Source organism: Paracoccidioides lutzii, assembly GCF_000150705.2.
Source record: "Paracoccidioides lutzii Pb01 unplaced genomic scaffold supercont2.1, whole genome shotgun sequence".
Lineage (NCBI taxonomy): Eukaryota > Fungi > Ascomycota > Eurotiomycetes > Onygenales > Ajellomycetaceae > Paracoccidioides > Paracoccidioides lutzii.
The window spans coordinates 1,883,155-1,907,326 of NW_015440947.1; the positions used below are offsets into that span (position 1 = coordinate 1,883,155).

The following is a 24,172-nucleotide window of genomic DNA, read 5'->3' on the forward strand; positions in this document are numbered from 1 at the left end:
TGAGTGTGGTGTGTTGCATCATTAGCAAGTGATTTCTCTCCTTCATCACCACCACTCTTCCAATAGAAAGAATGTGACGCAAGAGAAAATCTTATAAACTAAATTCATAAGAACTTAACTACATACATCAGCCTGTATTCAATGCAGCATTATTGAAGAAGTAGTTGCACTAGAATTGAAAATATGATGACAGCATGAAACAAGAATTAAAAAATTTGATATGTGGAACAAGAGGTGCAAGATGGCAGAGAGGCACTTACGAAAAACATAAGGAAATGAAGGCCACAGACAGAGTGATTCAATCAAATCAATCCCATGAAAAATTCCAATGAAACTCATCATTACCATCATGAAACAAAAGCACTAATCGCAACTATGCATAGGCAGAAGTATAGTTCCCCAAAGATTATAAATAATAAAAAAGAAAACACGTTAAAGATAAACAAAATTGGCCTTGAAATGAAATGAGAAGGAAAAGGAAGAACAGCAAGCAGGACAACGTAAGGAATCCCACTGCATTTGAGGAAAAAGAAGCATTGGAACTGTTAGAATGCGCCAAAGGCTTGGCATGTACCTTCAATTAGTTACTAGGACATTTTCCCTCATAAGAATGCATCACATAGCCTTCACAGGGGCGCAAAAAGAAAATGAAAATGAAGAAAAAAAGAAAAAAAAAAAGGGGGGGGGGGGGTATTGGATATCTCGTTGTTTTCAAAGGGAAACATCATAATACAACCCTGCCATCCAAAAAGAAGACAAGAGAAATGGCAAATAAACGCCAATGGTCATAGAAGTGGAAGAATAAAAGGATAAATCTCATTGTTAGTCCCACGCAACCCCTGCTCCTTAGCCCAACAAACACGAGCTTAGTTCGACGGCAACTGCGTACTGCCCGATATTCCAATAGTTGAAAAGGGATCCATTCATCGAGATGGAATGGGGAAATTGCGGGTTCAGATGGCTGGTTATTTTACTGTAATTTGTCGGCCGTTGTGAGTATTGGTGACAGTCCGCCGGGGGGTGTCTCTTGAGCTGTACCTGTGTCTGTAGACACCGTTTCGAGTGGTGTTTCAGATAACGAAGGATCGCGCTTCGACACGGTGGCCTTAGCATTAGAGCTATTGCTGTTATTATTGTTATCATTATCGTTATTATTACTGTCGCTCCTCCATAATTCACGGCTTCCTCGAGGGCTTCCTGCGTTATTACCACCAATGCTATTATCGTCATTATTAGTAGGATTATTATCATTAATCTCCGCATCAGAGGTGCGAATATCGCTACTCCTCTGTAGCAGACTGCTCCATCTCTTCTTGCGACTTAGGCTCCTGCTAAGACTAGACATAGACTTTCTAGAACCGTGTCCGTTACTGGGACCTTTCTCACGGCCTCGACTTCCCGACTCTCCCTGGTTCTTGGAAGTCGTGGCAGCCGTGACGGGTAAGATTTGGCGAGAAGCTAACGTAGTAGGAGACGAAGCGGTGGTATTGAAATTACCGCTAGCTTTTCTCTCTTGCCACTCCTTGCGTCGATCGTTTGCCCACGAGCCCCAGGAGGACAAATAGGCGGATGCACGTTGTCCGGCCGCAGCAACGGTTGCTTGTGCCTGACCAAGATCCACTGCGGGTGGCTTTCGAGCGCCAAATGTCCATGATCCTGAACCGGGGTTGTTATTTAATGAAATCGATATTCGTGGAGAGACTATCGACTCTTTATCCGTAGATGGTAGTTCAGATGATGTGCGTTGTTGGGATTTTTCGTCACTCCTCTTACGCTGATTTTCTCGTATGATCTCGATGTCAGCCCATAAACTGTTGAATACTGAGCTGACCTTTCTTTGACTCGTGGCAAGGTGCTTGTTGAGAGCCTCTCGACCCTCACGCACTCTTTCATCCAGGTGTAGTTCAGCTACTTGCTGGGCTAATCGTCTTTGGATGTCGTCAAGACCAAGGGCTCCAGCGCAGGGATGACGGGGTTCCACGATAGAAAAGAGATGGGAGTCAGATGTGAGGCGATTGAATAGAGCATAGTTCGACGTGGTCCGCCATCGTTCGAGGAACTCTGTGCCAAATTCTGATGCAGGGTCACCTTCAATATCTAAGCCTGGCGATGGAGTCCAGGAACCATTATGAACTTCATTGTGGTACTTTTCACATGAAAGAAGGGCTAATAGATATTCTTCGAATTGAAGACGAATAAATTCTTCAGAGCCTAAGTACCCATGACTTTTAGGCCGTTCTGGGTGGGCGTCATCCCATGTTTCGTAGATTGTTTGTGTGAGGAAATCGATCCATCTCCTATCAGCTACAGAGAGTGAAAGGGCGGATCGTAAAGATGGTGAGGAGATATTGATAGAATCTTCGTCGAGCTGCGAATACTTAATACCAATACCATAAATAACTCATAGTTTAACTAAAATACTTACGTTAATGAGTATATCACTGTACCTGTCCTTCTGTTGTAAAAGCAGGGAATTTGTGGACCCCACGACATACGATTTCGTGCCGTAATCGGCAAGTAGATCTAGGAGCTGAAGCGGCGTATAGGGACCAAACATGCTTCCCTGACCACAATCTTAGAACAGAGCTTCAACCGAAAAAGGGGTAATAGGGAGGGCTAGGAAGCAAACCTTGCCGAAGATCTGTAGAGGTAATCCCATATATGCAAGTACTAAGAATCTGTCAATAAGCGCATACAGATAATGTCAACTTCTGAAGAGGCCTACATGAGCTTCTCTCGCTCGTTTTGAGAGACGTAGGTTTCACAACAGACTGTGCATAGGTATCAAAGGATGGGTCTGCGCAATCTTCAAGGTGGTGGATAAGACCAGGTATCAAGGAAATAAGGGAGAATTGGATCATGCAGAGTCGCTCGCAGCGAGTGCCAAAGAAAAGCATCTAGTGGGTAGTAAGCAATGTGCTTGGATTCAACTCTCAACTCGAGAGGTGGAGTAATCAATAGTTAGAAGTACTTTTGGCTGTAATAAAAGGCATTTAAATAGAACCAGAGTCTGGTGTTTAAATTCGTGAATCATTTCTCGTAATGAAAGTCCTTAAAAACAATTAGAAAAGAAAATAAAGCCTCCGGCCGTAAGATGAACTAGAACCACTCACCAAGATACTCCTCCTTCTGGCCTTCCTCATTATTTAAACTCTCCGTCAGGCTTTCCTGGAATTTCTGCATTCCGATGGAGGTTGTGAGTCGCTATTCCTAGAGGAGAGGTAATACAGGGACTATCTCTACCTTTAAAATATCCGTATCTGAAAAATCCCTAACATCGGCCAAAAGTATGTTAGCAAAAGGGAATTTCCTCCTTAATCTCCACACGGAGGTATTTTTATTTATTTATTTTTTACCCCAATCTCTCATATCCCAAGAGTGCCCTTCATAAGGAAATGGCCCCCATTAACAAATTCCTTTTAAGCTCCCTCCTCCACCAAAGATCATACCTCTGCGCAAACCAAGCCGACGTCACCATGGACAACTTCTGCCTCAACTGCCCAAACTGCCTGGGCTCATCAATAACCGCCACAATCGCCTTCTGGACCGTTGATCTCGTCACTTCCGGAGGTCGATTGATCAGTAATGCTGAATCTATCTGGCGTGTGCATGATATGCCAAAGAGAGAGGTAGCATGCTCCGAGTCTGTTGCACTTTGTTGCAGGGTAAAATATGAGAAGTCTTCGGTGGATCTGGAGAATATTGTTAGTGGAGGCACGGTTTGGTATGGGAAAGAAAAAAAAAAAAAAAAAAAAAAAAGACGACAGGGGTGGCAAAGAGGTATGCGTGTGTATGTAGGGGGAAACGTACGCATGCGCCCCATCTGACAGCGCCATAAATGGTAATAGAGACCAGTCATTCTTCACGAAGATGTCGGTGCCTTCTTGGCAGAAACAGTACTGGACTTCGGGGCCTCTGCATCCATTGTCCAAGCCAAGTTAGTTGGCAATTAAACGGACAGAAGTTTGGTAGGGAGCGAGGCAATTGGAATTTCATGAAGGCAGTATATAGATGTATATGACTTTCGCCGACCCTCCCCCTAACTCAGCCCATCCTGTAGTGTGCATTCCATACACAGAGAGCAAACTAACCTCGCATGATGAAAATCAATAACCAATATAATGGGTTCCCGGCTCTTGCTATGTCGCATTTTTCTTCTTTACCCTTTAAGCCGTATAATTTTGTACCTTTGTTTCCCCTCTTTATTATTCCTGCACGTCCTCGTCTCAGCCGCAGCCTCGGGGTACGCTCTTTGTTGATTGATATTAACTGCCCACTGACCGGCGAGGGAGGAAAAACTTAACTATAATAGCGGCGGCTAGGAAATACGCAAGGAAGGACTCCAGATAGTGGATATCAACTAGCAGCAATGTTGTTAACCCATTGGGGGACAGGGCTTTTTGGGGAGTTCAGCGTTGGGATATTGTTGTTGATCTCGGAGGTTGGACTGAAGATTCGAGAGCTTAACTAACTTCAATGGATCCTTGTCACGGAGAGCTGCCCGTTAACGGAAAGAGTCACGTGTTTATATTCCAACTCTTGGGGGCCGTGCCAACCTGATATTTCGTCTGAAGGGTTACAAAATGGAGGCAATGTTAAAAATATGGATATGGATATCTCTGAGCTTTCTATTCTTTTCGCATCTGCCTTATCTATTAACATTTACCTAAAATGCTATTTACAAATCGTATCTTTTTTACATCATCCATCCATGTCGACAAAAAACGGTAGGACGGCCGGTGCTTTCGTCGAGCATGGATATAGACCTCGCAAGGAGAATATTGAACGGGGAAAAAAGCCATTTCACTTTCAGGGTTTGTGCGTAGGTATTGTGGGTAAGGTGAAGCAGCTATAGTTTTCATAGGAGAAAATAGAAATTGACGATGCCGATTGCGCTGTCTCACGAAGTTTCCAATTGGGCCAACGCCTTTCCAATTGCAAGCCGTTCCTCCTGCCCTTTAGCCAATCAAGAATCTCAGCCAGACTGACCGGCAGGCCACGAGGGGTTGAGATATACGAAATCAAGATAAAAAGACGGAATATGCCAAGCCACCCAAGAAGAAAAAAGACAGCGAGGAAAGTTCAGGTACGAATGTGTGAAAGGTCATAAAACGTGGGACAAAATGAAAGGGTACATATTTAACATGATGCTCCATATCAAAATAAAAACGTTGAATATGCGTTGTAAAAGGGTACCATCAAGCATCATGGCAATACATCAAAAGAATTCGGTTCTGGGATGGTTATGGAGGCAAAAATGTGGTTTGCAACCCTATCCTCCACCGTAAATGATGAGATTAAATAGGAGATCATGATGAAAAATGAAAACAAAAATATGGGCCCAACGTAGGAGAAAAGTTATAGTCGTTCAAAAAGTGGGAAATGCAAAAGAAAAAAGGCGGTGATAGGCTAAAACCGTCGAATAGAAACGTTATGCTCAAATCCAGTATTTCCTTCTCAGGGAGCAAGGCGGATGAATGTATCAATGAGTTATGCCAGCAGGAGAAAGCCATAATCAATTTCAAATCTCCCAACCTCTGTTTGTTTCTTCTTCGCAGTTGTTCATTTGTTGATCTCTTCGAAATTTTATTTCTCTCGTTTCAGCACATTCAGCATACTATGCGATACCACATCCCCGGCAGCAGCATCGAGAGGCAGTTGGTTGTTAGGATCTTGCATTAGCTGGTCAACGTTGTGGTAGTCAAGGATTTCAGAGTACCTAAATGAATGTCAAGAGTAGATTAGATACTTCTGTTCTCAGGGGAGAAGGATATTTATCTTGGCAGGAATGGAAACTATCAGACCGCCAGACCGCCAGACCGCTCTAGTCTTGGCTGAGCTGGCCAAATCAGACCAAAAGATTACTTACATCATGATTTTCCACGTATCAACTGGTAAGTCGGCATCGTTAAAAGACCAGTCGAATTTCTCGTCGGCTACTGGCTCGTCGGTTGGGTCGTGGTAGGGGGAGAGGTATTCGTGTGAAAGGGACTCGCTGGCAGTGATTCGTTTCTTCGGATCGAAAACCAGCATCCGCTCGAGGAGGCTGATGGCTGTATTTTTTTTTTTATCAATTAGCAGTTGTGTAACAATCTGTCCAGTGTTCCGATGCAAAGGATATGGTCGCTCAAAGGAATATGATTTCATACCAAGAGGGTCTGCGTTCTGGAATTTGTTGCTCAGGGGCTGTCTCGGCCGCTTGGGCAGGGACTGGACAAACTGCAATGTCTATAATCCAGTCAGGCAATCCGAGTGAAATAAAACGGCCTGGAGTATTGTAGGGGTCCACATACGTTGACACTGCAGATGGTTTCAATCACATCATCTGGAGGAGTTCCCAGCAGCTCCGTGATAATAGAAAATTGATTCACGTGGTCCTTTCCCGGGAACAGAGGTTTGCCTTCCAGCATCTCTGCAAAGATGCATCCAGCGCTCCACACATCCACCTCAATATCATATTTTTGCCAGGTAAGCATAATTTCAGGCGCACGGTAGTATCGCGTCGATACGTAGCCGGTCATTTGGGGATCTTGAATACGGGCAAGGCCAAAATCGCAGATCTTAAGGTCGCAATTCTCATTAATGAGAATGTTACTTGGCTTGAGGTCCCGGTGGACCACGCCTGCGGAGTGAACGTATTTCAGTCCTCGCTGTACGCAAGTTAGCCGGACATTTCTAACATAGGATTGATTAACATTGGTGAATGGCAAAAGCCAATTATAGCAAAAGAACATACCAAGATCTGGTACAAGAAGTATTGGATGAATTGTTTTTCAAGTGGCCGTGAGGTGAGCAATCTATGTAGATCTGTCCCAAGAAGTTCTGTAACAAAGTATCTATAAACAGGGTTCGTAAGCAAGTGGTCAACCAAATCTTAGAGGGGAGATGATCCATACATATCCTCGAGGGGTGAGATGAAAATGTCGCTCAAACTGATAATCTACAAAACTGTTAGCATAGGAACGATATAAGCCCGGATTGTAATGGCACAAACATTTTCATGTCGCAAATGCTTGAGCAGTTTTAATTCTCTGTATGTTCGCTTTGCGAGAACGGGGGTGCTAAAGGGCTTCATGATCTTCTTCACGGCAACGGCCTGCCCGGTCAATTGATCCTTTGCTGAGCTATACAATGATCTATCAGCGGGTTGACTCCCTGTATTCTAAATTGTTATTGCTAAGCAAGCCCCTCCCATTCCCCAATGTCGAGCTTCGGAGAGACGATGTGGTGATGTGATGCGGGGGTTTCTGCCTACCAGACAAGTCCAAAGGCGCCCATTCCCACGGGTTGAAGATCAGTGTATCTAATAAACGGTTCTATCAAAATTTGGTCCTCAAGGAAATTCGATAGATAATTGAAATCGTATGAGAAGTTTGAGCAAGTTATTTGCATACCTGTTTGTGATCTCGAAAGTGGTGCCAAAAATCTGAGCGCGAACAAACTCCGCCATCTTGCACTGATCCATAACTCTCAGCTACGGGAAATAAGCCGTCGTGAAGTCGTGAAAGAGGAGTAAAGAGGCAAAAGGTGAGTATAGGCGAACGGAAAATAGGTGCAGATATCGTACTTTTCGTTATCACCAATATAGAAGTAAAATGCGAGCCGATGGTTGAATACTTATTACAGATTTGGCCAGGGAGAAGAACGAGTGAGGTTTCTTGAGATTCTTGGCTAAGGAAGCTGTCGCCTCCGGAGGGATTATTGGCGGATTGAAATTCGAAGCGTTTAATGGTTATTTCGTGGCAAGAAAAACTCCGTAGCGCTGGTAGGGATGTTATGAAAGGTTGAGAGAAGAGGGGCTTGCGGAACGATGAGAAATTGCGGGCCAAGTCGAGCTTAGCTAGTTTAAGGAGTTTTATCCCTTGGATTTTGAGGGCAGCAGCAAAACGAGGGGCAAGTCGACACGACGACGAAGTAAGAATCACTGCAAGAGCAGAGAGGCGATAAATCAATCTCCAATCAGTAAATAAATAGAGAAGGCTGTCAAATGTTGAAGGGTCAAAGGCAGGCCGATTCACAATTCGGACAGAACAGTTGCTAGATGAGCATCGAACTGTTTGCCTTTCAGTCTGGAATGTTTCCAAACTGTCGGGGAGGCGAAAAAACACAGGGTTTGGGTGCGGATTGGGGAACCTCGGCCGTGGCTAAAAAGCCTTATGGATCTTCCTCTGAAAAGACAGTCAAGATTATTTAGGCGTAACAGCTGTCGCCAGACTTAATAAACTATTACATTTGATTTGATATTATCTTCTGACGTATCCAGATTCAAGATCTCTTCTGAAACCCATCCGATGCACGTCCACATCATCGGCGATTTACCCTATACTTCTATTATGTTATTCAGCTAACAGCCAGTGTCTGGGATGAACCTCAACGCCAGACTTGCTAGCGACTGCTGCCAATAGAATGTGTTGAACAAAGTATTCATCTCAACTATTCAATCAAAAGGAACCTGAAGTGTAGAATATCTACTACCCTGATCCATCTTCCGCTTCGCCTGGACTACTTGGCACATGCATATTTCTCCTGGACTCTGGCATTGGCCTGGCACCCATGGATGGAACGCCACTGACAGCTCTTGACATGACGGCGGACTGGATACATTGCTGCATGAGACCTATGTGCGGTCCATAGTGGGGCTTACTTGAGGAAACCGGGTTTTATTGACAAACTAGCACAGATGATGACGAAGATGATATGTAGCTGCTCTTGGGGTCCTGCTCAGACACATGAGGGACTGTTACTGTTATATTCTTCTATTATTGTTGTTGTCGTTGTGTCGTTGTTGTTGTTATCTGCTTTTGAGGGCTCCCGGGCGGGAAATGGCCCTTCCCCGCTGCGGAAAAACAACCGTCCCTTTTGCGGTTGGGGTTGGCGCCGCTGACCGCAGCTAAACCGCCCGTATAAATTTCAAACCCTCTGGCCTTTCCAGAGCGACCTCACTCCGCCGCTCTCTTACTCTTCACCTCCCTTGCGGCCCCGATCCACCCTCACTCACCCCCGAGTCCACCTGGATCCTCACCCTGCGTCCCGGACGGGGAATCTCCACTTGTCCGCCATTCTCACTTCACGCTCTCTGCACCTATATTTTGTAGAATTTCCCACCCCCTCTTTAGGCCCGTTGCTCAGCTCTTTACAGTCCTCTGTCTTACCCTCTCTACAGTAATTTCTATGTTATCAGCTATTCAATCGCTCATTATCTGGCCAACCTACTTGGTGTAATGCGGGGTCTGTTTTGTCACCTTTCTCGTTGAGGTTCTGTCAGCCCCCTTGTTGCCTTGACATATATATTCTCTGTTGGCCTGGTCTGATCTTGTGCTCTTGCTAGTGAAAAATTCTCTCTTTTCTAGTAAAAGAAGCATGGTGATGTGTCATAGTAAAGGAAAGAAATTTCATTGCATATTCAATCATTTGGAGTAGTTGATAAATGATACAAAATATGATTCAAATCACTTCAATATAAGTGAATTATTATTCTTGATCTGCCTTTTTAACTAGTAGTAAAATACTAAATTAAAGATAATAAAGACTTTAATCAGAGATTGACATTTAGTCTTAATATAAATAATATTAAAATTAAGTAAAAAAATAATATAAAATTATAATATGATATTAAAGTATTTATTTTTATATTATATTTTTTATAACAATTTAAAAATTTATTTTATATTAAAATTTTATATTTATATAATATAAAAATATATAAAATATTAAATAATATAATTAATATTATAATAAATTTACTTAAAAAAATAAAAAATAATAATTTAAATTATTAAATATATTAATATTTATAAATAAAATTAATTAAAAAAATAATAACAATTTTAAATTAATATATAATAATCTTTTTAATAATAAAAGTAATAGTAAATAATATATACTAATTAAAGTAATAATATATTTATAATAAGCTAACTCTTTGTTGATAATCTTCTGTAATCAAGTAGTCAACATTTAATCTCATCATCGAATTTATTATTTCTTTATTCTTATATAAATTTTTATAAAAAATATGAAATACACTTCTTAATAATAATAAAAGTTTAAACTATAATAGTATAATCTCAATTTCCCTTACCATATCAAGTACATGCGGTTTTGGATTCAATGCTTAGAGTGACCAGGAGTTCAACTCTAAGGACCAGATTTTAACCACTGCTGGAATTGATTGAAGATAAATAAAAATGACATCAAAGAAGTGACTTATTGATGGGTGAAATTGTTAAATCAATAATAGTCTAGGAAAATAATCAAGAGATATGATAAAAAGACTTGACTATGACCATCTTGGCAACTTGAACGTTAATCTGATCCCTCCACAGGTTCCACGCTTGGTCTGGAAGGGCAACTAGAGAATCGCCGATTCCTCAAGTGATGTGGGAGACCTCCCTTGAGGAATCAATCACTCCAAGAAAGTGCAGGTCTAAAGTTTAGCTGCGACCTGTTACTGTATTGATTCAATTTGTTCCTGCCCCATCTTTGCATTGGATAAAAGTCTAATGATGCTTGAAATTTTGCCCTTCTCTATGGATGATATGAGGAATCTCTCCTCACTTGCGATGTAACTAGTTGTTCTATTCTTAGTCGTAAAAACTTAAAAGGCTACCGTGCATAGTTTTGATGGTTCCAAGGCCAAGAGCGGGAAGGGCTTAAGCCATCCTGAGGATATGAAAGCAGTGTAGCAGTAGAACTGTCTGTTCATAGTTCTCAGCATTATTGTGTGATATACTTCCCAAGTGGGGAGCTGCCCACGAAATCCCCTTAGGCACCGCCACTGTGTGGTGGAAGTTGCAGATAGTCGCCTGTCCCTTCATCCCGTTTACGTCTCAGCTCCGAAGTGGCTACCGAGGCCTAGAGCTAAACTAGTTATGCACAAGAGCCACTTGCCACCTCGAAGGATCACATAATGTGGTTAATCAACAGAACTGCATAGTGGAAAAGAGTTCAGCAGGGAAAGCAGTGCCTAGACAGACAGGGTTAGTAGTGATTCTCCACCAAAAGGGAGTTTGGCTTGGGAGCAGGCAGTGTTTGTGGAGAAAGAAAAAAAAATGAAAAGGTTGATGGGGAAGATCTGGTGAGGGGAATGTCATCTGGACGATGAATATCTTCCTGTCCCTTTACATGAAATGTGAGATCTGCAATATTTCAAGAAAGATAATTTCCAAGACTTTTAACAAAGCTCACAATCAGTAAACCAGGGGTGCTCCAACATTTCGCGCGCTGTTTCCCGTTTTTGAAGATCCAAATTCGTCATCCTATGGATGAGATCCTCGAACATGTCGTCATTGACATTCGGCCACTCTGAGAATGACTTGAAGCGATGATAATCTACCACCCGATCATCCCAAAGATATCCAAGGACCTGGGAGTTGACTCCCTCATCACCAAGGTGCGTCATGAGCCCGTTCAATTCTTCTCGATCCCCAAAAAGGAAACCTGACGTTGCCTGCGAATGATGTGAGTGAATGCACCTTGTGATTCATGTTTCAGTAAATCATCATTGGTTCCAAAGATGACTCTTCCGAACATAGCATAGATGCACTGAGTCAGTTAGCTAGGTAAGAGGCTAATCTCAAGAAGTGCAACTTACCACAGCTGTGAATGAGAAGATGTCAGATGGTTTGTTAAGTTCGCCCTTAAAGTGATCATCTGGGCTGCACCAGCTATCATTGCCGGCTAACATCCCTTTGATACACCTCTCTTTAGGGAGATAAGCTGTGTTTTCAAGATCAATGATCTGGACCTGCTCAATAATGGTCTCTGTGCCAGAACCGCGGTAATTGATCATGATAATGTCAGGTTTGATATCTGGAAGCAATTAGACTTAGGCTACAGTTCTTCAAGAGTGCTTGCTTCACCTAAATGGACAATGTCATGGCTGTGTAGCTCAGCAATCCCTTGGAAACTGGCTTTTTAGAATCTGCTTCCTAGCTTTTTATGAGTATTTGCTTTCTAACAAGGCTCAGAAAATCATCATTCATGTACTTGTACACAAATATCCGCTGATCCCGAATTGTGTCAAGTGGCAAATGTAGAAATGGGCTTTCACCAAGCCGCAAGCGTAATCTCTCACAAAATTTTGAGGCGAATATGGGCATCTCCACCCAGTGAACTACTTGGTGCTGCTGGACGTCACTTTCTCTTGAAGCAACTTATTCAGGAAAGACTGCATCGCAAGTCGCCTTTGGTTGGCAACGTGCGCGTATACCCGTCCCATCATGTGACTAGTGTAGCTAGGCTAACTGACAACTGCTCCGATTTGGACAGGACGAATTCATCTTGAAGGACATTCCCAAGGCCATTTTTACAGGCTTTAATGAGGACATGGGGGGGGTTTTCTTTTTGACTAAGAAAATACTTGAGCAAACGTTGAGACCTGGGCACTCCATTTTGACCGATTATACTCCACCTACCCGGCATCATCACATGGTTTGAGATATTGTGTGAGTTGCTTGAATTCCTATTACACGCTACATACAAGAATTTGCTGGCTTCAACTACTTTTCATATGAAAGCCCTAGCAAACTGATAAAATGTTGAAATGCCACTGTGCCTAAAGGTTTCGTAAGCCCGTCTGCCGCCATATCCTCAGTGGGAATGTGGTCAGTTTGTTGGATTAATCGTCAGATTCACTGACTGTCGCCATCACGTCTCCATAATGATAAAATTGGGCGATATAATTGACCGCTTTGGGCAAATGGTGGACACCGATTTCTGAATCTCGTTCGATGATCTTATAGATGGAGCTTTGGGGCGTACAAATCGCGGTAAATATGACACCGTTTGGGGTTCTTATGATGAAATAAGACGGGGTGGATAAGTATAGTTCAAATCTGAAGCCTTGATCTTCTAGCTTCGCGAACGACAACAAGTTGATGGTGAGATTCGGGATCCAGTACACGTGGCGGACCATGATATCCCCCCCTTCTGATTCTAGGAGGATATCCCCTATCTCCTTAACTGCTCATGGACTCCATCGGCTGCTCACCTTAAGGTACCCCTCGAATGACTTCGTACGCATTATCGGATGCCCTTCACCGCTCATATTAAAGCTGGCGCATGTGCGAGATACCAGGGTTTGGAGGATATTTCGGATGACACGGATAGAGCGATCGCAGAGTCGGCACTAGGTCGGGAGGCAAGAAGATTCGGCATTTTGTCATTAGCTTTGTCTTCCTTGCTATTCTTGTTTTTATCTTTGCTCCTATAATTCATTGATTTTTATCCGCTATTTTCATCATTCTCAATAATCTTATCCTTATTAGCCTCCCTCCACCGTTCGCTCGCCAGTTCTGGGTGCGGACGCCAACACGTCTTCCTTGTATGACCTGCGTGTTCCTAGATTTCGCACTTCGTGGATGTTGACGTGGAAGTGGACGCACTGAGCTGAGGATTGCCGTCATTCGTGACAGCATTCACCCTAGGTATCTTCGTACGTTCAGTCTCCGTCGTCTTGCTCGTACGATTGGTCAATTGTTTCATAAGATTGTTGATATCCATGTTTACGATCTGATCTTGGCCAGTCGCATAGAAATCGTCAAGGCAAGTCTTTGCGAAGGCTCTCTGGTGGTCTCGTAGACCGTTGAGGAAGAGATCATGATAAAAATCATCAGTTTTGGTGGCTAATTTCTTATGGCGTGCAACAAGGTAGCGGAATCTCCTCTGGTAGGCAAGATAATCATTATCCTTGACAAATAAGGTCGAGAGCTCTTTCATAACGTTCATACGCTCCTCTGCTAATGAGACAGTGTTTTCAATACTAATCCTCTGTCATAGGGCAGCTGCGTTGTCTGGTTCCAACACTCCAATTGTTGTCTGTACGGGTCCTAGCAGGGACTGCAACATTTGACGGTATAGAGCCTTAGTACGCACTATCCAACGTTCTTTTTCTACCGGGTTAGTGTCGTATTCTTCAGGCGGTTCGTGCTGGTTCTTCGTCAGGATATCCGTGCCACCGATGACCTCTGCGTCCGCAAGGATTCCTATCCTATAGGCTTGATAGTTGGTACCATCGAACGTCGTCACGGCCTTCGTATCTATAGAAGCTTGCACCTCTTTTGGTATTCACGTATCTCCTGTTTTAGGGTATACGCAGGGTTGTTCTATTGTCACTCACTCGGGCGTTCTCTCGCGTAGCCATCATCTGCTGGCAAAACGCGAACAAATCGGCCGCAGTCACGGTGATCATTCCGCTGGCATTAGGGGAAGGCATGGGAATTGGGGTAAGCGTAGGACTTGGGGTCCCATCATCCGATTCATCGCATACGAGCCTTTTTCTCGTGTCACGGCTTGAACTAGCTCCTTCGATTGCTTACCCTGCCAACTTGTATTCGGTCTCTCCTTCACCTGCTGAGCTGGGCTCTGGCACCTGGTCGTACTCTTCTTCGTACGCCCGGGGAAACGAGCCTTGGGGCTTAGAATGTATTTTCAATAGCTGACTCTTCTGGCAAAAACACAAGTCCTCCCAATCTGTATTTTATATTATATTTAGTTGATGAGCTGTGAAAGATATAATCTAAAATAGATATTAGTCAATGTGTTATAATTCATATCAAACAAAACTCAGCATTTATGAGTAATTATTAATCACAGCTTGTATTAGTATATAGCAAGCTTAAGTTGATAGAAATGCTGTGACCATATCTCTTTGAGACTTTGAAAGAGAGTTGATAACAAACTTGCTTTCATTTCAAGCCTCTTCTCTAATTATCTCAATATCTATCAGTGAATTGTAAGAGAATAACAGCAGTCTCATTGATAGTCATCTGAGCTTTAATTGTAGTTAGTGATAGCAGTGTGAAAACTCATTATTCTTTTCAGAGTTATTTCAATATCACTTAGTGACTGGAATAAATATAGATATTGAATCATACAATAATCTACTATAATTTAAAAATGCTTTGTTCTGCTCAAAAAAAAAAATAAAAAATAAAAAATCTGGTGTCACATGATAGAAGCATGATAATAGATAAGAGGTACACTTGGAGATTTCACTGTTCTGCTAAAAGAAGCAAAAACTGATCAAAGAAAATCAAAGTTATAATAAGAAGCTGAATCTGAATAAACTTTTCTTTAAGAATTTCACAGCCCCTTCACAAATTATATACCATGAGATGGTTTAAAAGTTTCAAATCGTTTTGATTCTTTTTTAATATTTTGTATCTTTGTAATATGACATGCTAGCAGTTGAATACTCTGGGCTATAATAAGAAATGGTGGGTTCCAAAAACCATCTCAGAAGCTCAACTTACCTTCTGTTCCGCAGACGCAAGAAGCTCGATGAGAGAGCGGATAGACTGTCAAGGAAGGAGGACCGTTTGGTGGAAGATTAAACCTATTCAAAGTGTGACGTCAGGGCTTTGATTGTACAACATGCGGAGAGCAATGACAACACATGGTTTTCCAGAAATGGTTTAGTGCTATCCTGCATAGCTGTCTTCCACCAACCGATACCATCGTCAGCCACCATGTTGCTGTAAAAGGGTCATATCTTAAAGTGCTGATAACCAACTCCAACACACCATTAATATTGTCTTTCTCAGCACGATCTTTCTTGAAGATGAATCCAACCTCCTTGGCATGGTTAATTAGAGTTTTTGACAAGAGATAACCACATCATTTGTATATTTGTCCACATCATCAGCAAACAGAAACAGTCTTATCTTTTAAAATTGTCTGTTAATAATTATCAGCTTTTCTTTGATGACCACTTCTGTCCTTCCAAGAACATTTTAAAACTGAGTGTTCTCCAAGCGCTCTTAAGCTTTTCTCTACGAATTATAAGAGGTAAAACCGGAATATCGGGTTTTGAGAAACAATTTGGATTTAAGTGGGGAAAAGCACGACATTTCTACATCCCTGTTGAAAGTAATGGTCCACAAAATTAAGGATTTGAAAACAAAAGATGAGGCAAGACTTCTGCCGCCCTTTCCATACAAGATTTAGTCAGACATTAACCGATATGCAGGCTGTCTGTTTGGATATCGACGACCCAGATTGGCAACCGTTGGAAAACAATGTCAAATTAAAGCCCTCAGAAAACACAGTCTTCGTCGTCGTCGATGCCAGGAACAAGAAAGGTGCGATTTTTGTGCACGAGTCCGAGAGCAATGAGTATGTCGGAGGTTTTGGAATCGATGAGCTAGGGAATGTGGTAATTATCCCTTGGGATCATGGCTGGTTTTACTACACCACCGGCTGTCTCCGGGTAGGGTATATGGTGAAGTTGGAGGATTAGAAGCTGTTGGGCCAGGGCCATCCTTAACATCATCATCTGCGGACGTTGTGTGGCAATCTGATCACTCAGTTAGTTTCCTTGAGATTGGAATGGGTATGAAGGGCAAGGCGCTCGGATTGTATGTTATTGTTAATTATATTTTGCCTTAAATTTAATCGATCGCTTCTTGGGCATCTTGAGCTGTAAGTTGATAACTGTCTTCAGTAGGAGATTCTAAACCCAGTCAGACACGCATGTGAATATCTGCTGAAGACTACGCACTTTCGGTTTGTTGCTGTGGCTGAGCAGAGTCGCTAAAAGTAGCTCCTGCAGAGCTGTTTAGAATTTGCGGAGTGCCTGATGGATCTCAATATATTTCCAATAAAGGGTACATTACTATTTACGCAAACTAGAATAGCAACTTATATATGTGATTGAGTCCCTCGGCATCGCAAAGTGAACCTGCTCGAGCAGCTGACTTCTCTGAGTGTGCAGTATCTCTCCCACAATTTCGAAGCTTGGGAACAAGCTGAAGATGACTTTGACTAGCTAGAATTGTTGACATTCATGCACAAAAAGCATAAGTGAAAACAGAACTGCTGAGTGAGGAAATCTTCTCCAGATTTTCACAAGCTGTGAGTTTCCTATGATGGGTTGTGCCTGGCCGGCAGTGCAATGAAGCAGTGTCTTCTTTGAGAACTGTGCAAAGAAAATTAAAATATTGTAAGTTAACTCCTCATTAACTCATGATTGTCATAGTTGTATTCTGCTCTTTTCTTCTTCAAGCAATTTGATGAGAGGATCTACATTTGACGTATTTACCCCATGATATTTGTGGAAGACGAATGGGACGGCTGGAACACGTGGAAAGGATGATATCAGGGAAAGTAACAGAAGGGATGGAAGGGAAATGTTTGTCAGACTAGTCCCATTGCTTCCCTGTCTTTCAACATTCCCGCAGTTCTCGGAGTTTCCAAGGCCTTTTGCTCTATTGGCTTCCCCATCTTGACAGCATCACTATTTTCTTTTAAGTACAACGAATTATCTCACTAGCTACTGCAAGCTACCACAAGATATTAACTGTCTTCAATCACATGTGTCATTCATATCTTATCAACTTCATAAGGTGCCAGAGACTACGAACATGACATCTAATTTGTCTTCTACAGAGATATCTATGAATCAGACGTCAATAACCAGGTTATTGATTATTTATTAGTCCCTGTACTGATAAAATATGCCCAGCTTCCATGATTCGCAAATAGAAGATCAATGGTGGACATTCACAGTGTATGGCACAATGTGCCTCGCATAGTCTAAGTTGATATATACAACTTATCTTGCATTTAGACATGCGGAGGGGTTGTTTAAGATGGACAGATGAACAGGGTGAAAATACAACAGCATATAAGAAGGCACGATTCTCTTGAATCCTGAGGCAATGAAATCATCAGTGCAGTTCCTCAAACCAGTTTCCATGAGGTTTATCCATCAACTACATGGCCTGAACTCCCTGAAAGTGAGAGAAAAGGGGAACACCATCGTTTTTAATCACTTCCAAGCCTTGGAGACACAGGGGCACTGAGGATTGATGATTTGGACCACCTCTATCACCACACTAAATTATTGATTTTGTGAATTTCTATGTGATGGACACCGTAGGTGTTCTGTTTGGTTATCCACACAGGACAGTGTCGTGCCAACTGATGCAATTATTGGTTAAATTGAATCTCTTCGGAGTTGTCGAGTAGAAGCACTGAATGGCTTCCCACTGTTTTGAAGTGGACAAAAAAGACAAACGATTAAATATATGCGTATACGTACCCACATATATCATTATTTTGAAGAATAATCATATAATCGAAAAAGAGGGTAACATGATTGGCGAACAAGAAAGATTTTTGGATGGATTGTATCCCACTTCTAAGGAAACAATGTCTCATTTTAATTGAATATAATGAGGCGAAAACCATGTGTTTGTATGAGATTATATGGAGTTATGATATGTGGCCACAGCGTGTATGTATGTACAGGACATCAACTGCCACACCGCCTACTCTTTTTCCCATGTTTATTTTCCTTTACCCGGACGGTAATTGTGCACGGAGGGAATACAAGATTCTGCCAGCTGCTGGCTACAAGGTAACTTGCAGAGTAGATATGTGTCTGTACAATACCACAGTTGAAAGACCAGAGAGATCGCTTGCTCCTACTTCACGTTCTTTCTACCAGTGAACGACTGACCTAAGAATAGTTATCACTTTGGTGTAATTTTATATCAAGCATGCTGATTTCCTCTTTTTCGGTGTTGGCAGTTTACCAGCCGTGGACTATAGCCAAACTATACCGAAACCAAGTTGCTGACAGGTAGAGTCCTTCCACGGAGGCAGGCCAGGCTTGGGGAAGTGACCAGCTAATGGTGTTTCCAGGGGCAGATGATGAAAAGGAGTGGGGTTCCCAAAGACCCATTTTGAGTGGTTTCTCTAGATATATATTCATACATAATTTCTTTTTATCTGTTGTTACCCTTTGTTTCCCCCTTCTGCTTTCCTTGTCCTGAATGTTGTTTTGAACAAGTTTGTCCTATGCGTCTTTTTTCGTATTATCCGTTTCCGCGGAAGAGAGGGAAAGGAAGCCTGCTCATCGGATGTTGAGAATGTCATTTCCCTTTTCCAGGGGCTTGTTCTCTTCCTTTACCTCCTGATTTCAATTCCCTGGGAACCCCCCTGACTTCCATATCTGTAATCAGCAATCAGAAGTGCTTTCTGGAAACCAACTCAAACCCCTTCGGAGTGACCGACGGAAAAATCATTGCCGCCTAGGTTCAAGCGCTGCGGGGTAACTAGGTAGATGCAAAGAATTCAAAACTCAATTCTTTTTTTTTTTTTTTTTTTTTTTTTTTTTTTTTTTTGAAAATAGAATGCCGTATCAAAGAACTCAGTCAGCTGTGGCTATTGCTGATACGCCACTGTGTCAACCACGTAACAATTTCATGTGGTTTCGGCTTTGAAAAGAAGCAGGGCTGGGTAACCCTTGTTCTATCGATGATTGTGGCAATAATGGCGGCATCTCATAACTCCCAAGTGGGCGATCAACCGCGTGAAAGCCATAGATTTCATCGTGGCCACCCGTTGTAAGACCAGGCTCCCCCAATCAATCTCGGTAGATCTCTCCGCAATTGGTGAGATTCCGCTGTGCGAACCAAACAGTTGTGATGGCAGCGAACGGAACCTTCAGTCGTAGTTGGGCCGACGAGTCAGACACCATTTTGGTTTTTCTGCTTTCTTTTCGTTTTTCCATTTGAACCTGCTTAATGTCGAGTCATGAGCTTCCCAAAAGGAGTAAAATCCGCGGTCGAACGGAATTTGGCAGACATCTGGTTACAGGGCCCGAGCGAGGTCTAGTGTGAGCAGTTATTTCGTGCAGGAAATTTTGGTGCCCATAGGGGCATTATTGCTTGCAAGTTACACGTCATGCGAAATTCAAACAAAGAAAGCGCAGGAAGAGGTCAAAGTCAAGAGGCACCAGTGACATTGGAGCGGGAGAAGAGAAAGGTGTTATATGTATCCATGAAACGCGCGGAGTGCCTTATTATTCTATCGGATATGCAACATGTATATCACAGGAGTAGGGAACCGGAGGTTTTATGTGTGGAGTTCTCCGTGCGTTGTGATGCAACCCCTGGGTGCTGTACGCGACTTGGGGCAATGGACGGGCTGGATCTTCTTCTGCAATCAATAATTAGGTGTGGAGTGATTATTGTGGAGTGCTTGTAGTAGCCCGTATGTGGTATGGAATGCCTTCCACCACAGCTTCGGCGTGTTCGAGTGTTGATATACAAATACCACAGAGTGAGTAATATTTAGAAATCCTTCGTGGGCATTAAACATCCAGGGTTACTATTCAACGATGGCTGGTTTCAAGTTGATGGCCAACTCGCCGTTGATCAATGGATGGGTGGGGAGGTTAGTAACTGACTGCCGCTACCTCTACTACTACCGGTGGAGCCATCTATCTGTGCGGATCGGAGATGTGTTGCGGACATGGTACGGAGAGCATGCTGCACGGCCCCATTGATGCTTTTCATCGTATTATTATCAAGAACCGAGCCATGGATCAGTAGTCTCAGGACAACAGACATCCACCTGCCTGCTCAGGCGGTAAGATGGAGCTCATGATGATTTATTTATTCCATTCCGCAGATCACAATTATTCCAGGGTTTCTTCTTAAATCGCAATTAATGCCGCTCAGATCTATAACTTCTTAAGTTGTTGAATAATTATCACAACAACTCAAGATCATCAACATCTCATTGCTCTTTCAAGATTCAAGATAGTTCAGTTGATCCCACAGCTTTTCTAGGTCGGAACTCAGCCTCGTTGAAGATTCCAGGCGAATCCGGAGTGAATAAGGGTAAATATCCGTCCGTAATTTTACCCCCCAAAGTTTGTCCTTCGTGTGACAATCATGAACTCGGTAAATTAACTACCTAACTCCCCGCCCCTTTTTCTTTTTCCAAACCCCCCCGGTCCCAACTGATCCTGTCGAGCTCAGACAAATATTGGACTTTCCCTGCTCATCATACATACATACACATGGACGTGGACATGCAGACCGAGTGGAATATCCCCACGTCTAATCGACTCGACGGATGTTTGTAAGCTATGGAGAGGTCACTTCATATTAGGTGCTTTTATGCAACCAATAACTGCGAGCATGTTCCTCCTGTAAAGGTAAACCCCACCTTACTACTCCTTACTACTCCAGATTGAAATCTCCATGCACCTAAAGGGGTGAAGTTCAGGAATTCGACCTGATTCAATTTCCGACTTCTTCCTCTCCCCCTTCCCTAACTATTACCACAAAACAAGAACAATCCCACGAGAAAACAACCATACCGAAGTTTAGCATGAACACTTGGAAGAAACTTCCTCCCATCAACTTGGCAGGTCTCGCCAAAATGTCCCCATCGTATGTTAAAAAAAAAAATAAAAAATAAAAAAAATAAAGAGCCAAGCTGCTAAGCTTGGCTGAACCCCGCGCTCACCCCCTGATTAGCCTGCTCGGTATTTCAACTTCCAAGTTGGAGACTGGCATTTTGATTCTTTGCCAATCATGCCAATCGTGCCAACTACTAGCAAGCTCAAGTCTGCATCTCCACTCTTCCAAGGGCCTCTAAAGTTCAGGGCCGTCCGTTTACACGGATCCCCTGTGAGCCGGGTCGTGGCCCTTAATGGGCCATTTCTGCACAGACGGGTGCAAGGGCGAACGTTCCTTCTGGTGATCTGTGTTGGTCTGTTGAGCTAGAGTAGTTAACTGCGGCAGTGTATGGACACTCTCTCCTTTAGTGAAGTCCATTAGATATCGGTGGCATTATTGGCAACAGCTGGTGGAGTCAGCTGGAAAATAACATCATGTTAGTTAACTAGTTAACTAGTTAGTTAGCAGGTTATCGTTAGGTCACTACCTATTTGGCGCAGAGCCCTTTTATTTTTTTTGTGTGTTGCTTTTTTCTTTTAAACCGCCAAACCTTCTCCTTGTCTCTCTGGCGTAGTCACTGGCATGAGGCTGAGACGGCTCTGAAGAAGGGGTAAAAAAAAAAACCCCTTTGAAACTTAATGGTTGGGGGAGGCCAATACGGTTGACAGGAATCTGGGATTCCATGCGAACGAATTGGTTCCCAAAGGCCCTAGTGAGGCGTAAGTGATTACGCCCGTGTGCTACTTTTGAAAAGCTGCTTCAATTGAAATCTCGGCCTTGTGGATTGTGTTTGATTGATTGACGATGTTGAGATTCAAGGGTTTCAAGTATGAGCTTCGTCACTCACAGGTTACAGAAGGAACAAGAGGCCTCATGGCATTTGTGTAGCAAAGCTTCCCTACCTCAGTGTGTAGGATAACAGTTGAATTTATTTATTTATTTTATTTTATTTTTATATCTTTTGAGAGCTGAATAATGATGGATTGTCATGGTAATAATTAATGAGTTGATGAAAACACAATTGCAGGACCCCTCTTTTATCTTATTCTTTTAAACTTTGTATTGCTTACAGATTTGGTCCAATTGGGCCTTTTTTCTTTTCTTTTTCTTTTTCTTTTTTTTTTTTATGAAAGGGATTCGTGGATGTTTGTTCTCATTGGTTGAATGGGGTCTGAAGGTCTATATTTATATACCTAGTTTTGCTTGCCTGGTCAACCCCGCGGGCTGTTGTTATCTAAGATCCAAGGATAGGATGATGGGATTTGAGACGAGAACCCTTGCAGTCGCGTGCTGTGATTATAATAGTATTTTATTATGCGGGGTTGTTAGGAAGATCAGATGCTGGCTGTTTCATAGTCCAGTGAATTCATTAATGTCTCCTGCCAGAGTGTTTGCGTCCTAAATAGACGATTGTCTCGAGTTGCTTGCAAACATAAAAGTAGCCCTAGTTAGCCTCTGGTGAGCAGCCCTGGGTGCAATAATAATGAAAATAATCTGCTACCCAGTCATCGGCCGATCCGTAGATGACAGGTGTTTGGATTCGAAACTATCAACAATAAGGGTAAACCTTGGAAGTTGGAAATGCCAGAACTCCGTTCTGAGCAAGAACCTATCCCAAATCCTCAATCAATTGACTGGCTGGCCGTTGGTGCGTGCGTGGATTAGTTTTATTGAGAAAGTGGGTGCCATGGTCCAACTCCGGGGTACCAGATACCTAGATTGCCGCGGGCGGATCAATAGGGATACAAGTCACCGATACGCAAGCAGAACCGTGGAGTATCGGAAAAGAGGAGAACTGATGTATAATATAATTCCCGGTGCAAAGAGTAACTAACAAAATTTCAAGTGTTAGAGGAGTTGAGAAATGTCAGAGAAATAGCGTCTACGTCAACTCATTCTATTATTGTCATCAAGAGATTTATAATTATATCAACGTAATTTTGGCTTTACTTCTTTCTTATGTTTGAAATTGCGGGATGAGCGGTTTTCCTTTTCCAGCTCTGGCCGCATGCGTTGATTCTGGCTTAGTCGACTGACAGGACGCAGGTTGGATTGGGGGAACAATAAGTTGTTCAAAGATATAGTTTAGTAATTAGCCCTGGAAGTTTAACGCATACATCACCAGACACGCACCTTTCTCATCCACTGGCACGCACCCACCACGAGGGTCTGCGACTGAGAGCGATGCCCAAGCCATAGTGCAACCGAGCAGCGGCAACTATATTCTTAGCATTTGTCAGTACTCTGAACTTTTTTTCTTCGCAATTACTTCTGTTGAGGAATAAATAACCATGATAAAATAACACAAGCATAATCAATCAAGATCGTCGGAATCAGCAAAGCTATAATAATACATCTTAATAAGTCGTGGTAGTAAATGTATGTATATAGCTACTACACTCTGCTGCTCCAAAAGAGCCCCCAGCCAAGCCCTGTGCCCGTAAATTGCTATTCATTTGCATGTATGTAGCCTACGTAGCAGGAGTAGTAAGCCCCAGCCAGCCCCAGCCCAGTCCCAAAGCAGACCCTTTCCGTCCCTAAATATCCCGCTCCCACTCTCCCAGACCCCAAACATCCCAACATCACCCAAACACCAACCAACGCTTCATCAACCTCCCTTCAATCCCATCAACCTCTCCTCTCTCCAACCATCTACCCACCTCCACCATCAACAACAATCACCTTCTTAACTGTCCCCACTCCTATCCCCACTCTCTATCATCCTGCATCATTGTCTCTCTCTCTCTCTCTCTCTCTCTGGTGCTGTACGCTTCCCAATATCCTTCACCTGCTCAATCCTCGCCTCCCATTCAGCCTCTTCAACCCACCTTACCACAGCCCTGTCCAACTCCACGAACACCCTGTTCTCCTCCCTCCTGCATTCATCGAAGAATTATCCCGCATCGGGCCGCTTGCTTATCCAATCGACAATACCTATCCTTCATTTTTATTGCAACCTACTTCTTCCCAGG

The 24,172-nt window shown here is 42.9% G+C and overlaps 7 protein-coding genes across 7 annotated transcripts; 2 read left to right on the forward strand and 5 right to left on the reverse strand.

Moving 5' to 3' along the window:
- Positions 1–970: 970 nt before the first annotated feature.
- Positions 971–4,150, reverse strand: PAAG_00534 (hypothetical protein; the record flags this gene model as incomplete). The annotated part of the gene is made up of 10 exons (XM_015844052.1): positions 971–2,368; positions 2,426–2,563; positions 2,630–2,670; positions 2,726–2,897; positions 2,972–3,051; positions 3,114–3,177; positions 3,244–3,271; positions 3,450–3,692; positions 3,811–3,915; positions 4,092–4,150. 10 exons carry the CDS (start codon positions 4,148–4,150, stop codon positions 971–973), a joined length of 2,328 nt encoding a protein of 775 aa, XP_015700387.1.
- A 1,436-nt stretch (positions 4,151–5,586) lies between these two features.
- On the reverse strand, positions 5,587–7,450 carry PAAG_00535 (mitogen-activated protein kinase HOG1; the record flags this gene model as incomplete). Its single annotated transcript, XM_015844053.1, has 9 exons — positions 5,587–5,719; positions 5,870–6,053; positions 6,150–6,228; positions 6,294–6,650; positions 6,737–6,836; positions 6,897–6,940; positions 6,995–7,124; positions 7,256–7,303; positions 7,395–7,450. 9 exons carry the CDS (start codon positions 7,448–7,450, stop codon positions 5,587–5,589), a joined length of 1,131 nt encoding a protein of 376 aa, XP_015700388.1.
- Positions 7,451–11,173: 3,723 nt separating this feature from the next.
- On the reverse strand, positions 11,174–11,791 carry PAAG_00536 (hypothetical protein; the record flags this gene model as incomplete). Its single annotated transcript, XM_002797951.2, has 2 exons — positions 11,174–11,449; positions 11,594–11,791. The coding sequence occupies 2 exons, from the start codon at positions 11,789–11,791 to the stop codon at positions 11,174–11,176; spliced, it is 474 nt and encodes a 157-aa protein (XP_002797997.2).
- Positions 11,792–12,619: 828 nt separating this feature from the next.
- Positions 12,620–12,916, reverse strand: PAAG_11121 (hypothetical protein; the record flags this gene model as incomplete). The annotated part of the gene is made up of 1 exon (XM_015846824.1): positions 12,620–12,916. One exon carries the CDS (start codon positions 12,914–12,916, stop codon positions 12,620–12,622), a length of 297 nt encoding a protein of 98 aa, XP_015703628.1.
- A 128-nt stretch (positions 12,917–13,044) lies between these two features.
- On the reverse strand, positions 13,045–15,472 carry PAAG_11122 (hypothetical protein; the record flags this gene model as incomplete). The annotated part of the gene is made up of 7 exons (XM_015846825.1): positions 13,045–13,207; positions 13,355–13,770; positions 13,876–14,055; positions 14,120–14,273; positions 14,319–14,416; positions 15,255–15,299; positions 15,398–15,472. The coding sequence occupies 7 exons, from the start codon at positions 15,470–15,472 to the stop codon at positions 13,045–13,047; spliced, it is 1,131 nt and encodes a 376-aa protein (XP_015703629.1).
- A 435-nt stretch (positions 15,473–15,907) lies between these two features.
- Positions 15,908–16,240, forward strand: PAAG_00538 (hypothetical protein; the record flags this gene model as incomplete). Its single annotated transcript, XM_002797953.2, has 1 exon — positions 15,908–16,240. The coding sequence occupies one exon, from the start codon at positions 15,908–15,910 to the stop codon at positions 16,238–16,240; it is 333 nt and encodes a 110-aa protein (XP_002797999.2).
- A 4,575-nt stretch (positions 16,241–20,815) lies between these two features.
- On the forward strand, positions 20,816–21,399 carry PAAG_00541 (hypothetical protein; the record flags this gene model as incomplete). Its single annotated transcript, XM_015844054.1, has 3 exons — positions 20,816–20,877; positions 21,012–21,191; positions 21,279–21,399. The coding sequence occupies 3 exons, from the start codon at positions 20,816–20,818 to the stop codon at positions 21,397–21,399; spliced, it is 363 nt and encodes a 120-aa protein (XP_015700389.1).
- Positions 21,400–24,172: the final 2,773 nt, after the last annotated feature.